Source organism: Mesoplodon mirus, assembly GCF_964341445.2.
Source record: "Mesoplodon mirus genome assembly, chromosome: 3".
Lineage (NCBI taxonomy): Eukaryota > Metazoa > Chordata > Mammalia > Artiodactyla > Ziphiidae > Mesoplodon > Mesoplodon mirus.
In genome coordinates this window covers 29,246,180-29,261,618 of record NC_138978.1, presented here as the reverse complement: position 1 = coordinate 29,261,618, position 15,439 = coordinate 29,246,180, and the positions used below count along the sequence as shown (strand labels likewise).

Sequence of the window (15,439 nt, the reverse complement as noted above, 5' to 3'; positions counted from 1 at the left end):
CGTGTCCAGCTGCCCACCAGGTCGTGACAACCACGCATCAGGCCCCCATCTCACTCCCTAGCCGGGAAGATCGCAGCTCCTCTAGGCTTCAGTTTCTATCTGTAAAATGGGCATCACTGGAGTGGGGTGGGCTGCGGGGAGTTGCTGGCCGGGTGCCGGCCGACATCGAGGCGGGTGGGTGAGACCAGCGCTGTGACTCAGCCGGGCGGGCCAGGAAGGGCTGCCCAGCCGGTCAGACCGGCCCGGGATGCAAACGAGCCGCCAGGGCCCTCCCGGGGCCGGGCCGCCCAGGGGGTGACGGGAAAGGAGGCTGGCCGGGCGCCGGGCGCTCCGGGCTCGAGGCGGGAAGTGGGCGCGGCGCGGGCTCTGCTGGGCACTCGGCAGCTGCGGACCAGTATGGGAGTGGGGCCGCCCGGCCGCCCGCAGCGTCTGGAGCCCCGCTGAAGCCGCCGCGGAGACCCCGCTCGGGAGCCGAGATGTGTCTGCGCCTGGGTGAGCCGCGGGGGGACGGCCCGGGAGACCCGAACCCGCCCCAGATCCTCTGGCAGGGGCGGAGCACTGTCGTGGGCGCCCGGAACCCCGGGGTCCAGGCCGCCTTCTCTGCAGGTCACTTTCTGCTCTGGGCCTCAGTTTCCTCAGCACTGAGCTGGCGAGAGGAGGGCTTCTGGTATCTTCCGATGTGGGGTAGCACCACGGCCTCTCGCCCGCCCCCACTGCTCCCCGCTCTCCTTTCTTGCGGAGGAGGCACCCCCAGGTGGGAGGAGAGCAGCCAACCCCCACTGCCCACAGAAGGGAGAGCACAGGGAGGGCATTCAGTTCCGAACCAGAGGCTGCCTGCCCTCGGCTTCCTCAGCCTCCCAAAGGGCTCCGGCTCCCACACCCTCCACTCCCCCAAACCGGGCCAGGTGAGAAGGGCCACTGGCAAACACGATCCAGACAGAGGAGTAGGACTGATGTGTCCCCTCCTCTCACTCCCTGGACACAATGATGCTGCTCTTGGGCATCAGACAGACCTGGGGAGTCCCTACTCTCTAGCCAAGAGAACTCGTGAGCCTTGGTTTCCTCATCTGTAAAGTGGCGAGGGAGCACCACCTCCTAGATCCCTCCTGAGCCAGGGACTGCCCTGAGACTCTGTCCAGTGCTCCAGGCACAGCCCCACGCTGGCACTGTACCTCCAGTTTGACAAGTCTTGGTCCTGGGATGCTGTTGTTCATGAGCTCAGCCCTGAGCCGGGTGGTGTCTGGGTGGCCAGGTAGGTGGGTGGATGGGGTGAAGTGGGTCAGGCCCCTGGGACAAAGCTGCCATGCCCCTTCCTGTTTGGCCAGCAGCTAATCTTCATGATGCCATCCAGTCCCACGGTGCCTGTCCAGCCCATCGTCTGCCCTCTGCTTCTCCTCGATCTGGTACAGCTCCAGAGGGTCCTGAAGGCTCCAAGGATCTCAGAGACCGGCTAGACCAACCCCTTCCCATTTTACATATGGGGAAGCTGGGGCCCAAAAGGGAGAGAGGCTGGTGTAAAGTCGCACAGAGGGTGTGTGTGTCTGAGTAGCCCCAGCCCTCTCTGCTCCCGGGGGTTCCTCTGGGCGCAGCGCCCCCAGGGACATCCGGTCTAGGGATTCCTTCCTTCCTCTCTCTCTTTCTCTCTGGCTGCAAAACTCCCATATATGAAATATGACCCAATCCTTGCTGCCACAGATGGGGACACTGAGGTCTAGGAAGGGACTCACAGGTCCCACAAGGAGCAGCTAAAGGAAGAAGGGGGTGCTGCTTAGTTCTAGGGGCCAGGCCAGTCTTCCAGTCTCACAGAGCTGGCTAGAGTGAGGGGGCTGGTGGGCCTAAGGGGCCAGCATGGTGCAGAGCCAGGACCCAAAGGGGACATTCTGAAGAGCAGATCTGGAACAGCCGGAAGGAGGGCTCCTGATCCTGGGGGTGTGCAGATAGGGGCCGAGTAGCCACTTGGACACTCAGAGGGGATTTGCGTATGAGTCCCTGATGTTCTTTTGACCTCAGCCTCCTGCACCTTGCCGTGTCCCTGCCTAGTGCCCCTGCACCAAGAGCTCGCTTTTCCCAACACCCCCCGGGTATGCCCCACTTTCCCATCCATCTCCTCATGGGACCCTCCTTCCCCACTGGGAAACAAGGGTTATTCTTCCCATTTTACAGATGGGGAAATGAAAACTCAGAAGTTTGAGTACTTTGCTGGAGTCAGTTCAGCAATTGTGAGTTGAGTATCTACTGTGTGCCAGGCTCTTTACAGCAAACTGAATCCTGAATAGAACCTGATCCCTGCCCAGTGAACTAGGGGCTCCTTGGGGCCTGGGCAGTGACCATCAAGCTCTCTGTGGTACCTCAGGGCCTGGCATGGAGCAGGCACTCAGTGAACATTGATGTAACAAATGTATGGATGAAAAAAATCAGTGGATGCAAAGCTTAGTGGAAGGATCATGGGTCTAGAGCTAGAGACCTGGGTTCAAATCCTAACTGTGCCACGCATGACCTTGAACACTAACAAGGACTACTACCCTTTATTAAGTACCACCTGTATGCTTTTCCAACCTTAGAGATCCAAGGACTCCCATGAAAGCACTGTGAACCCCTTTTCCTGATGAGGAAACTGAGGCACAGAGAAGACAAGTTACTGGCCTCGAGTCACCCAGAAATAGATTTAGAAACCAATGTCCATCACTCCTGCAGGGGCCTCAGTTTCCTCCTCTGCCCAGCAGGATAAGCCCTACCCATGGCCCTGACATGGCTGTCCCTCACAGGTGGCCTGACTGTGGGTGACTTCCGGAAGGTGCTGATGAAGACGGGGCTGGTGCTGGTGGTGCTGGGCCACGTGAGCTTCATCGCAGCCGCTCTCCTCCACGGCACGGTGCTGCGCTATGTGGGAGCCCCCCACGATGCTGTGGCTGTGCAGTACCTTGTGGTCAACATCCTCTCTGTCACTTCCGCCATCGTGGTATGGCCAGGCTGGGAGGGTGGCTGGCAGGAGGGGGCTGGAGGGTGCTGGAAGGGGCTTCGATGAGCCCACCCACAGCCTGGGGTGGGCAGGCAGAGAGCCCCAAGTACTAACCCCTGTTCCGCCACTTACCGACGGCACCAGTCACCCAACCTCTCTTTGCCTCAGCTTCCTCATCTATAAGATGGGGATGGTAACAGTGTCCATCTGAGAGGGTCCTGATGAGTATTGAATGAGATCATCCACATAAAGTGCTGAGCACAGTGCCTAGCACATGGTTCACACACTACTGTGAGCTTGGATTATTTTTACAATAGGGAAATAGTCAAGGCACTGTTGGCCAGAAGGAAGGAGCATCAGCTCAGCTTGGGAGGGTTCCCAGAGGTGGAGGCCCCTGAGGTGGGTATTGATGGATGAATAGGAGTTCAAAGATAGGCTGCAATTACCATATCCTGGGTATGAAGCCTGCTAGGGCCAGCAGGTAGGAGAGGAAGCTGGGATGGCTTTCAAGTTTGGAGAATGGCAAATGCAAAGGTGTGGAGGTGGGAATGGATAAGGTCTGCTCTGGAGACACTGAAAAAACTAATTTGGGGGCTTCCCCGGTGGCGCAGTGGTTGAGAGTCCGCCTGCCGATGCAGGGGACACGGGTTCGTGCCCCGGTCCAGGAGGATCCCACATGCCGTGGAGCAGCTAGGCCCATGAGCCATGGCCGCTGAGCCTGTGCATCTGGAGCCTGTGCTCTGCAGCGGGAGAGGCCACAACAGTGAGAGGCCCGCGTACCGCAAAAAAAAAAAAAAAAAAAAAAAAAAAACAATTTGGCAGGAGTTTAGCATTAGGCCTGGACTATAAGTGCTCAATAAATGGTAGACATGGTTATGGCTGGATGTCAGTACCTGTTTGATGAATACCTGAATGAAGGGGCCTGGTATTCTCAAGTTCGTAAAGCCCTTTCCCAACTGTCAGAAGAGGTGGCTACAGCCTTTGGGGAACATCTGCACATCAGTGTCTTGAGTTCCATCCCTGCCACCTCCTGGCTGAGAGATTTCTTTCTCTCTCTAAGCCTGTTTCCTCCCCTGCAAAATGAAGCTCAGACAGCCTGCTGGCCCTAAAGCAAGGATCACGGGCCCCGGCAAGTAGGAGAGCCTCAGTCAGTGGGACAGAGCTAGGCTGTACAGACATGTGCAGTGTCCCTTGGGGTTACTATTATTGTTGTTTATTCGTCTCACCAACCTTGTGAGGAAGGCAGGCAAGGCAGTGAGCTCGGGGTGAGGAGGTCCACCACGGATGGGCTCTGGGCTGCACCACTTTAGCTGTGCTCTTATTTCCTCAGTTAATCCCCACAGCTCCCTGCAACACGGGGCCATTATTTTCCCCACTTTACATAGGGGGAAACTGACTCAGGGATTCACCCAACCTCTTGCTGATACAAAGAAGCCAACCTGGATGTGAAACAATCTGTGGCTGACACCAAAGCCAGTGTCCTTTCCCTGAGCTCATTCCTGCTGAGTGGGCTTAGCCCAGAGAGTTTGAGGCACTTACTAGTGGCTGCACAGTGAATTACAGACATTGCTGGGCCACCTATCATCTCACCTGCCTCCCGCGGGTCCAGCCCGTGCCTGGTAAAGTGAGGGAACTGAAGGAGGGAGCCCAGCTGAGTGGAACCCAGAAGATCCAGAGGGCAGCTGGTGGGCTTAACAGTGAGGTGGGCCCGCCTCTTGGGGCTGGGGGTGGTTAGGGGGGCCTGCAGGAGGGAGAACCCAAGCAGGTAAAGAGGAGCAGGAAAGGCCTTCCTGAGAAGGCGCTGTGTAGGCGGCATCAAGCGCAGGCTCTGTGTGGGTGTCCGTATCCAGGGCGATGAGGAAAGAGCCTGGCCCAGGGTGGAGTTGAGAAACTGATGGGACAGGGGCCAGGTCACTGAGGGCCTGCGATAGTTAAAAATACTCCTAGGGATTTTGAATTCTACTCCATAAAGTATCCTGGTTTATTTTAAAGTAACAATTTTGTTTTTAGTTCCCTGCCAGTTGAGTTACTGAGTTTCTTCCAAAATCTTTTCCACTCCAGGAAAACATGTCATATATATCCTGTGACATGGCTCTGTGGCCCTGGGATACACAGGTCCCTGCTTGAGAAATGCAGCTGTAGGCAGTGGGGAGTCATGGAAGGTTGTAGGCAGGGAGTGACTGTGTTTTAGAAACGTCACTTCGGGGCTGGACCATGAGGAGGCAGTGTCCCCCTGCAGATGGAGGTGATGAAGCCAAAGCTAAGCAGGGGGTGCGGGTTTGGAGGGCTAGAGTTGGTGTTGCTGGAATCTTTGCTGGAGAGGGGCCCTGACCCCCGCCCACTCTCCTCCAGCAGGGGGTCAGAGCTGACTTGAGCCTCCTCCACAGGTCATCACCTCAGGCATTGCAGTCATCGTGTTATCACGCTACCTCCCCAGCATACCTCTGGTATGTGGTACCTCCTGGGATGGGGCTGTGCGGGTAGGGGCAGCAGCCACCCCCAAGGGCCTGGCCTGCTTGGAGGGGGTGAGGCTGACCCCATGGGGGCCAGAGCTGCCCATGGGGCCGAGCCTGATGTCCACTGACCAGTGGCTTCCTCCATCCAGCGCTGGGCAGTGTTTAGCTCGAGCGTGGCCTGTGCCCTTCTCTGTCTGACCTGTGCTCTCAGCCTCTTGGCCTCGATTGCTGTGACCTTTGCCACCCAGGGCCAGGCACTGCTGGCTGCCTGTACTTTTGGGGACCCCGAACTACTGGAACTGGCGCCCAACTGTCCCTTCGACCCCACTCGCATTTACGTAAGTGCTCAGGCCTGGGATGGGGTGGGAGGGCCGCGAGGTGCTCATCAGAGGTGGGTAGGGTTCTTGGAGTCCTGCCCTCCATTCCCCAACCCCAGGCAGCCATCACTGCCCCCTGTCCCCCTACAGAGCTCCAGCCTGTGTCTCTGGGGCATCTCGTTACTGTTCTGCGTGGCAGAGAGTGTGTTTGCTGTCCGCAGTGCCCAGATCGCCCACCAGTTGCTGGAACTGAGGCCCTGGTTGGGGAAAAGCAGCCATCACATGGTAAGGCCTGCCATCCCCCCAAGCCCTGACTCTTCATACTTCCTGGGAGCCCCTGCTGGGGAGCTCAGGCTGATCTGTCCCCACCCCTCTGTAACGGGCCCCCACCTTGAAAACTGGGGCAATAGTTTTCTCCCCAGGACCAAAAGGAGAGACTTGGAGGCTCAGAGAACTCAGATCTCCCAGCTAAGTCATACAGCTGACACTTGGCTCTCCCAAGGCCCAGGATGAGTCTTGGGGAGGGGGAGAGGTATCTGGGCTGGAATTGGGGGCACTCCAAGGGTATGGCCTGACTCTTGCATAGTGGAGAGTAATGATGTTCCTTCACCCAAAAATCCTCCCAGACCCCCACCCGTCCCACTTTCTGGATGTCCTGGAGGAGGAGACTCAGACCCAGTGGGCCTGGTAGCCTCTGACGTCTCCACAGATGCGGGAGAGCCCAGAGCCTGTGGAGGACCATGACCTGCCGAGCTGCACTAGCTCTGGGCTGATGACCCTTTGACAGCTGTTGCCTCACCCAAGCCCTGTGGCCACTGGGGCCCTCCAGCCAAGTCTGCACTGTGATCAGGCCAGGATTCCTGGAGGCAGCCAAGAGGGCTCAATGCCACTCCAGGACCCTGGTGGGTCTTTCACCCCTCTCCTCCAGCCACCCAGCCCACTGCACTGAAACGAGACTTTATTCTGAAGATATTAAAAAGAACAGAGATGTTCCACGTGGATGCATGCAGCGGGGGAGGGGGCTTGGCCGGGGGCCTGTGCTGCTCTCCCACACAGGACACTGTGGGTGGCGCTCTAGGTGTGTCTGCCCATCTGTCTGTGGGCCTGTGTGTGTATCTGAGAGAGACAAGACACACAGAGGGGTCCGTGGGTCTGTGTTCATCAAAATGCTGAAACGCAGGCGGGGGTTCATGGGACTCACAGCTGGGGGGCTGGAAGCAGGAGGTTTTCCTTTTGCATCATGGCCTCTGGGCCAACAAGAGCAGGAGCAGGCAAAGTTGAGGCCCTCCTGCAGGGAAGGATGGCTCAAGGAAGGTTTCTCCTCAAGCCCCCAAACCTCTGGAATCCTTCTCTCCGTTCCAAATAAAAAGACAGGCATGATTCCCAACTCCACCAAGTCTGAGATCTACAAGGGTTGGGGTGGAGGCAGGGAAGCTTGCCCCGTGGGTGGCGGAGGGAAGTCTGGCCTCATGGCTGGGTGTGTGCGGGCGTGGGGGAGGGGGAATGGCTGACGTTCTGATAGCTAGGTAAGGGAGGGCTGACTGAGGGGCAGACCAAGCCAGAGCCTGTGTCTCTATCATTGCCGAAGGGAGATATTGCCTCCCGGATGGGGGGTGCTAACCACTTGCTGGCTTGGGACTTGGGGGGGCTGCAGGGTTCCTTTCTCCATAGGCCCCTCAGAGTGCAGACCCTGGGGGTGGCAATCTGACCCCCAGCCTGGACAGACACAAGGGCGAGGAAGCTGAGAGCCGGGAGAGGGCCAGTGAAGGCAGGGAGGGGAAACCTGGCTCCTCGCTCAGAACTGGGAGGCGCTGCTGGGGTCGCACTGCAGCAGACGCACGATGGACGGGTCGCTTTTGGCCCCGCGGATGAACTCCTCCAAGGACAGCTTGCCTGCGGGGTGAGGGAAACAGTGACGGAGGAGAAGGCAGCAGCAAAGCGAGGGGCTGAAGAGCCGAGCCGCGGGAGAGGAAGAGGGGTGGCTCCCGCCCCGGGCTGGCTCCCGCCCCGCCCCGCTCCTGCCTCCTCACCGTCGTTGTTTGTGTCCATTTGGCGGAAGATCTTCTCAGTCCTCTTTTCCGGGGTCGACTCGTCCTCCGGCATCTTCATCACGGACGAAACCATCTTGTAAATGGCCTGGGGGGCGGGTGGGGAGGGAGTGAGGGGGAGCCTGCCTGATCCCTCCACCCCCAACTTTCCAAAAACGTCCCCAGGTGCGCTGATGATCGCCGCTCCCGCCAAGGTGAGGCGGAGAGGGGGTGACGGAGGAGTGGGGGAACTGAGAAGTTCTGAGACTGAGAAGGTTTCCAGAAGAGGGGGCTATTGGAGAGAGCCCTGAACAAGTTCCCCTGGAGCGCTCGGTGGGAAAGGAATTGCTGGCAGAGGGATCTGCATGTACAAAGGCCCCAGAGCGGGCAGCCCTGAGTGGACGCCGAGAACTTGGGGATGGCTGAATGCAGGGGGTCAGGAGAGATGTTGGAGGACATTGGGGCCCAGATGGAGAAGGGCCTGGAACGCCCGGCCAAGGAGCTTGTGCCGGACGCCCCAGGTTCCCAGTTAAGTCCCAGGTTGAAAGAGCTGCTTCTCAGAAACTTCGGGGCTCCGGGCGGCCCGCCCTCGATGGCCGACAGGGGGCGCTGGGCGAAGGGGATGACACTGGGCTGCGATGCCACTGTGGCCGGCAGGGGGCGTAGAGCCGCCCTGAGCGCTGGAGGGCCGGAGGCAGCTGGGTCCACAAGGAGCGGGAGATATTATGCAAATAAACGCACGTGAGTACCTGCCCGGGGCGGGGACAGCCTCGGCTGTGCTGGGCCGAGGACGGCTGCCGCCAGATGCAGGAGCTTCGGAGGCGACTCGAAGGAGGGTTTTTGCGCTAAGCGTACACAGAGCACAAAGGACTTGGCCTGTGGGCTGGGTCCCGGCGCCTCAGTCTGCCAGCTTTTTGCTACTGACACCTCCTCCGAGAAGCCTTCCTTCTCCCATCCCATAAACTTCCCTAGCCTCAGATCCGGCTTTGGCCTCCGCAGTGGTCTCTTCCAGCCTCTCTAGGGTCTGTCCCCAACGCTGCCTCTGAGACCTCTTTACAAACACAGATCTCCACCGCCACGTCCCCAGCCCAGGGGCCGCCCCCTTGTTCCCAACATCCACAGGCCTCCCTCCGGGCCTGCCGTGCACCCAGCTCCTTCTGGATGCTGCCCCACGCTCCTTCTGCTGCCTCCCACTCCTTGGTGCTCAGCTTACATGGCGCATTCTTAGGGAGGCCTTCTCTGATCCAGGCTGGGTCAGGGCCCATATGCTGCCCCAGAGCCTCCTTTGGGGACAACTCTCCGGAAGTAATTATGCCTTTGTAGGATTGCTCCTCGGCCCCAGCATACAGATAAGGACCATGGACATCTAGCTAGTGCCCAGATCCACAGAATTTAGCACAGTGCCTGGCATCTGACAGGGACTCCCCTGTTTAAAAGCCACTGGCACCTCCCACTGCCCTCTGTTATCAAGTCCAAACATTTGGCCCTTGGCATTCAAGGCATTTCACACTCTGGTCCCTGCTGACCTCTCCACCATCAGGCCTCCCCTAGTAGTTGATTCTGCCATAACCAAATACCCCTGCGCCTTTCAGGTCTCCCAGGGTTTACAGTCTCTGCCTGGAACAATAATACTAACTACCATTTACAGACACCCACTATGTGCAAGGTCCTTTACATACATTATTCTCACCCTTGCAATAGCCCTGAAAAGCAGGTACTGAGATCCCCATTTTCCAGATAATAAATTGAAGCTCAGAAAGGAAATTGAGGGCAGACACCAGATTAGAAATTGCTCCCTCTTAGCCACTGGATAGATGCTTGTGGAGTGCTAATGACCCCTCAAAGCAGGGTATATGAAGTAAGGTGGCCTGGTTCCATTAATCACTTGTTCTGTAGCCTTGGATAAGTACTTAACCTCAGTTTCCTCATCTGTAAAATGGGGGTAATCATACCTCCCTCATTTGGACTGTCTAGAGTATTAAATGAGATACTGTGTATAGCTGGCTAGAGTAAGTGGTCAGTAAACATGATCATAGTATAACCATTACTCAACCACCAAAGCCTCAGGTCTTCCCTGCCCTTCAGTCCCCTGGACTCCCAGATGTCACCTTTACACCCCTGTCACCGAGCTGGTCAGTGTGGCCTGCACACTTGTCTCTCCCAGCAGACTGGGAGCTCCAAGAGGCTGAGGTGAGGTCTCTTCCCTTCCAGTGTGCCCACCACCTGGCACAGGGCTCCGTCCTGAGAAGGACTGAGCAAGTGACTTAGGGAGTGACTGCTCCCCTGTGACAGCCCTTCTCCTGGGCCTCCTAATTAATTGTCTGGAATTACTGCTCACTCATTGTTTCAGTGGAGACGACTTGTAATTAATCGGTCACTAGGGTTTGCAGAGTTCTGTCTGCACCGGTCGTCTGGAGCCGCTGGGTTGCTGTAAAGGAACCCAGGGCTTAGATAGCAGAGGCCAGCCAGGAAGGGGTCCTAAAGATGCCCAAAGAATGGTACTGGCTTGACCAATGCCCTGGGTTTGGAGCTTCCAGCAAGGCTGACATTTACCAGTATACACCAGGCAACCACACTAAGTGGTAAAACATGAACATCCATACAGATTAGTTGGTATCCAGCTGCTGTCCAATCCCTGAGTGATCTTCCACCACCCTGGCTACCCCAACCCTTCCACCAGGACCCCCAGAACCCCCCATTATCCATCAACTAGAGAGTTAAGCCCTGGCCCATGGGAGTCATTGATAATCATTAAGTCTTTTCCCTAGTGATAGACATAGGGAGAGCACCACATCCTAAGGCAGCCCAGTCCACTCTAGCTGGAGAGAGCAGACCCAGAAGCCAAAGTCAAGAGTCCACTAGTGGCTGGATGAGTTGGGAGGGGGAGCAGACAGCAGAGCTGAGGGACCAGAAGGGAAAGAATTCAGAAAGGCAGAAGGAAAGGGAGCGAGAGCCTGTACAAAGTGGCACATTCCGCGGATGTTGAAAAGGCCATTCTGGCTGGAGCAGAGAATGTGCAGAGGAGAAAATAATAACTGACAATCGCTGATGTTTACTGGGTGCCAGTTATATGCCAGGCCATCTACTAGAGTCTTTATCCTGCTTTATACCCACAATAGCCTTGGAAGAAGGGGTTAACACCCTCACTTTATAGGTGAAGAAACAAAGGCTTAGGGAAAAAGTGAACAAGGAACTGGTAGGCAAAATAGGACCAGATCCCTGATGGACCTCAATGCTTCTGAGGGGATGGGCACTCTGGAAGGTTTTTGAGATAAAGCTAACGTACTATGCTTAAATTTGTTCTAAGAAAGGACATTCCTATCAGGTCCTTAAGTCTCCCTGTGAGATCAGCCTCACCATCCCCGTTTTACAGATGAGCAACTGAAGAGTTGAAGCCAACTCCAGAACTGAAAGCCAGACCCCTTTTAAGAGACAGCTCTGAGTGTTGACCAAGTTGAACCTGACTCCACTTAGATGCTGCATGACCTTGGGCAAGCCACTTCACCTCTCTGAGCCTTATGGGGTTGTTGTAAGGATGCACTGAGCTCATGGGTATAAGCATCTCACAGTACTAGGCTCTTAGTGGGCTCTCAATCAATTAGTTGGAAGGTGGCTGGGTATCCAGCTGGAATGTGGGCGACAGAGCCAGGTGGCCCATTCACAGGCTGTGTGATCTCGGGCAAGTGTCTTTACCTCTCTGAGCATCCATTTCCTCATGAGTAAATGAGGATCAGTGAAACATAACTGGCCTGTACTCTGCAGAAATGTCAAGTCTTGAAAGACAGAGAAAGGCTGAGGAACTGTTACAGATTAAAGTGGCCTAAAAAGATAAGATGACTAAATACAATGTGTGATCCTAGACCAGAGCAAAAAATGCTATAAAGAACATTATTGAGACAGTTGGCAGAATTCAATATGGTCTGTAAGTTAGATAATAGCATTGTTTCCATGTTAAATGTCCTGACTTTGATAATCATATTATGGGTTATGTAAGAGAATGTCCTTGTTCTTAGGAAATCTGTCCTGATGTATTCAGGGGTAGAGGGTCATGTTCAGAACAACAAAACATTACACACACACACACACACACACACACACGATGATAAAGAAAATGTGGTAAAATGTTCATTGGTGAAGATGGGTAAAGGATATGTGGAAGTTTTCTCAACTTTAAATTGGAAATTACTTCCTATTAAAGATTTCTTTAAATGGGTCGTAAGAATAGCACCTGTCACTGCCTACCCACAAGGGCTGTTGAGAGGGTAAAGAGGGCTGGCAGGTGCAAGCTGCTGGGCCCTGTGCCTGCCATTCTGAGGGGCCCAGGGGCCCACCTGCACGATCTCCAGCATCTCCTCCCGGCTGATATAGCCGTTGCCGTCCAGGTCGTACATGCTGAAGGCCCACATGAGCTTCTGCTCCAGGCGGCCACGTGAGGTCACACTCAGCGCGATGATGAACTCCCGGAAGTCGATGGTGCCATCGCTGTTGGTGTCAAAGGTGCGGAAGACATGCTCCGCGAACTTGGAGGCATCACCGTAGGGGAAGAAGTTGGCGTAGATCTTCTTGAACTCATCCACGTTGAGGATGCCCGTGGGGCAGTCCTTGAGGAAGCCCTTGTACCACTCCTGCAGCTCCAGCTCTGAGAACTCTGTATTCTCCCGCAGGTCCTGCAGCATCTCGGGCCGCAGCTTGCTGTTCTGCTTGCCCATGGCCACCGAGCCAAGTCCCACCTGGGTCCCCGAGGGCGTCAAGGGACAAAGAGGAGTGGTCAGGCCCTTCTGGCCCCTTGACAACACTCCAGGAGGGCCCCCAGACACCAGCCACCCCAGCCTCTCTTTTGACCCAGTGAGAGAGAGGAGCTGGCCCAAGATCACATAGCTTACATATACCCAGGCACCCTGCCACTGTGTCAGCTCCACACCATTTCTCCAGACCTTCTACTTCCCCAGGGAACAGACCTGGAGACAGAGGAAGAGAAGGGGGCTCACCTTTACTGAGGCCCTTCCCAGGGCCAGCCACTGAGCCTTCCCAGGGTATACCATTTCACCCTCACAAAGTGAAGCCTGGGAATTAGCCCATTTTACAGATGAAAAGGTAGGCTCAAGGAAGTGAGGTGACCTTCATAGCCATGAAGTGACAGGGCTAACTCCCAGAGTTGCCAAGGGAAGTGCAGAAAGGCCCTCTGGTCTTCCTCCCTCCTACCCCCTGCCCCCTTACTGCCTCACATACACCTGCTCACACAAAATACACCTGCAACCCAAACACTGACCTGTTCTCCCTCCCACCATGTGTGCTTGACAAGAGGCAGAATAAGGTAGGTGTTAGCCTGGGCTCCAGAGCCAGATCACATGGGTTTGAATCCCAGCTCTGCTTCTTACCAGCTATGTGACCTTGGGCAAGTTCCTTAAACTCTCTCTGCCTCATCTGTAAAGTGGGGGTATTAGTACCTACCTCATTATTGTTGTGAGGATTAAATTAGTTAATACATATGAAGCACTTAGAAAGATGCCTGCACATATAAGTGCTACCTAAGTGTTAAATAAATTTAAAAGATTTACATGTGTCCAGATGCCAACAGTAAACAAATGAATACATACTGACACATATTATGCTACACAGTGCACCAAATCCACACATGGATCCCATGCCACTCACATACCAGCACACACACACCCAGGGTCTCCGTGCCTCCACACACAACAACATTCTCTCTGTTCCACAACTCACATGTACTGACACAGCACCATGCACGCACAACTCCCATACCCTGTGCATCGAGACACACCAGCCCACAACCCCACATGTCTCACACATGCCATCACAAGCCAGCTCCCATGCCTACACCTCTCACATGGCCAGCTGCACGTGGGACCCTCAGACACCCTTGCCATCTTTCTTTCTTTACCCAGGGGTGCTGCCAGGTGCCAGGAGAGGGAGCTGCAGCCCTTCTCAGGCTTATGACAGCCCCCTCTTCCAGGGAGACCCCTAGCCAGTCAACCCTCCCCCAACACTTACCTTTCATCTAGTTCAGAAAGGTCCCCTCAGTGCAGGAGGTTAGACTGTGGAGGGCTGAGGGGAAGGTATTGGAAAGGAGACAGCCAGGCGGTTCTGGACAGGGATGAAGGGATGTGTGTAGGTGAATCTCCCCCCAGCTGTGAGACAGAGTGAGGGGGTTATTCCTTGTGTGTGCATGTGCACATGTGGGTGAGCGTGTGTAAGTGCATGTGCTCATGTATGCGTGTGTGTCCCCGGCTTCTGCCTTGCATTTGTCTCCCCGTGTATTTCAATTTATATCTGTGCATGTGCATATATGTGCATGTGACTAGGTATGCACCCATTACAGTGTGAGGGGCATGTACCTGTGTGGCCATTTGGGGGACCTGTGTGTGTCCTCAGCAGTGTGTCACATGCATGTTTCTGTAAGTTGGTTCCCCTCCTTTCTAAATCAACCTCTTTTGCCCCAGGCTGAGGATCCACTGAACAACTGTGTGGGAGGGCACTGAGGAAATGCCTGGGGCCGGGGTGGCCGAATGTGTCCCTTAGTCCCCTCCTCAAGGTCCAAGGAACTGGGTCATCTGGGCGGAGGCAGAGAGACGCGCTGGGCAGGAGAGATCTTCTAGTGCCCCCTCCTCCCTGCCACCCTCTGAGTCCGTCCCCCTGCCCCCAGTTGGAAGAATGGGAAACGAGGGCGGAAGAAGATTCTGCTGTCTCCGCAAAGACCCCGTCCCCAAAATGGGAAGGACCTAAGCTCGGTCTGAGAAACCCGCCTCGGGGACCCTCTCCAGTCCTCTCCCCAGCTCTCGCCCTGGCCCCCGCCTCAACCCTTACAGCACTCGGGGAGCGCCAGGCGCGTGGCCCTTCCTGGAGGGGGCGTCCGGAGGCGGCCGGAACGCGACTCCCCAGGCTGGCCACTCGGCGGTCAGGACCCTGGAGAGCGCCAGGCGTTTCCCGGCGGGAGCCCCACTCCCTGAGTCCCCGGAGGGAAAATTCCTGGGAGGCACGGGAGCGGCGGGTTTGGGGAGCCCTAGACGTGGCCCCCTACCTCCGGGATGCCCCTTCCTCGCACCCCCTGGCCCCGGCCGAGCAGCCCCCACTCACCCAGCGACGCGGAGACACCGACTGCGCAGGGAAGGTGGCGCTGCTGCAGCGCGCGGCGGCAGAGGCGGCCGGAGGGGCGGGCGGGGGGCGGGGGGCGGGACTGCGAGGGAGACGCCCCGCAGCGTTAGCCCGGTGCCCCTCCCCTGGGGGGGTGTCCCCGTTCCGCCCTCTGCCCTCGAGCCCTGATAGTGCTTGGAGCAAAGGGTTAGGCCCGCCCCCGCCCCTGCCCGGGAAAGGGAAGGGGACGCCCTCACCTCTCCGGCCCCCCTCCCGAGGGAGCACCCCGCCGGGGGAGGAAGGCAGAGGTCCCCATCTCCTCAGCCTCTGACTCAGGTAGCCCGAATACGGTGGACGATGGGGGTAGTCAGTGCCCAGACACCTCTTTCCTAAGCCGGGGACAACCCCCGACAGCTCCACCCTCCTGCCTCCCCCATCCCTACCTGGGCTTGGAGCCGCAAGTCACAACGAGGGCGGAAATCGGATCCTGGGCGGCTCGATAGGTACCCTCCCTGAACCTGCGCCTCAACTCCAGAACTAACTGAACTCTTCAGAGAGGGGGCAGCGCCCACTCTTCCAGTCCCT

The 15,439-nt window shown here is 56.6% G+C and overlaps 2 protein-coding genes across 5 annotated transcripts; one reads left to right on the top strand and one right to left on the bottom strand.

Moving 5' to 3' along the window:
* Nucleotides 1-227: 227 nt before the first annotated feature.
* Nucleotides 228-7,124, top strand: TMEM54 (transmembrane protein 54). 4 transcript variants are annotated; one of them, XM_082612638.1, is made up of 6 exons: nucleotides 228-492; nucleotides 2,766-2,959; nucleotides 5,347-5,406; nucleotides 5,565-5,753; nucleotides 5,883-6,017; nucleotides 6,442-7,124. In XM_082612638.1, exons 1-6 carry the CDS (start codon nucleotides 477-479, stop codon nucleotides 6,514-6,516), a joined length of 669 nt encoding a protein of 222 aa, XP_082468764.1. In that variant the 5' UTR covers nucleotides 228-476; the 3' UTR covers nucleotides 6,517-7,124. The 4 variants fall into 4 exon arrangements, with proteins under 4 accessions (XP_082468764.1, XP_082468765.1, XP_082468766.1 ...); XM_082612639.1 differs by lacking the exon at nucleotides 228-492 and having other exon boundaries at nucleotides 1,718-2,959; nucleotides 5,954-6,017; nucleotides 6,359-6,513; XM_082612640.1 differs by lacking the exon at nucleotides 228-492 and having other exon boundaries at nucleotides 2,723-2,959; nucleotides 5,954-6,017.
* A 403-nt stretch (nucleotides 7,125-7,527) lies between these two features.
* HPCA (hippocalcin) lies at nucleotides 7,528-12,468 on the bottom strand (the record flags this gene model as incomplete). The annotated part of the gene is made up of 3 exons (XM_082614762.1): nucleotides 7,528-7,625; nucleotides 7,763-7,868; nucleotides 12,091-12,468. 3 exons carry the CDS (start codon nucleotides 12,466-12,468, stop codon nucleotides 7,528-7,530), a joined length of 582 nt encoding a protein of 193 aa, XP_082470888.1.
* Nucleotides 12,469-15,439: the final 2,971 nt, after the last annotated feature.

Coding starts and splice junctions, on each gene's coding strand:
- TMEM54 (XM_082612637.1), top strand. CDS start 2,738: ATGGCCCTGACATGGCTGTCCCTCACAGGTGGCCTGACTGTGGGTGAC. Junction 5,754..5,882: donor TCGACCCCACTCGCATTTAC/GTAAGTGCTCAG, acceptor GTCCCCCTACAG/AGCTCCAGCCTGTGTCTCTG. Junction 6,018..6,441: donor GGAAAAGCAGCCATCACATG/GTAAGGCCTGCC, acceptor ACGTCTCCACAG/ATGCGGGAGAGCCCAGAGCC.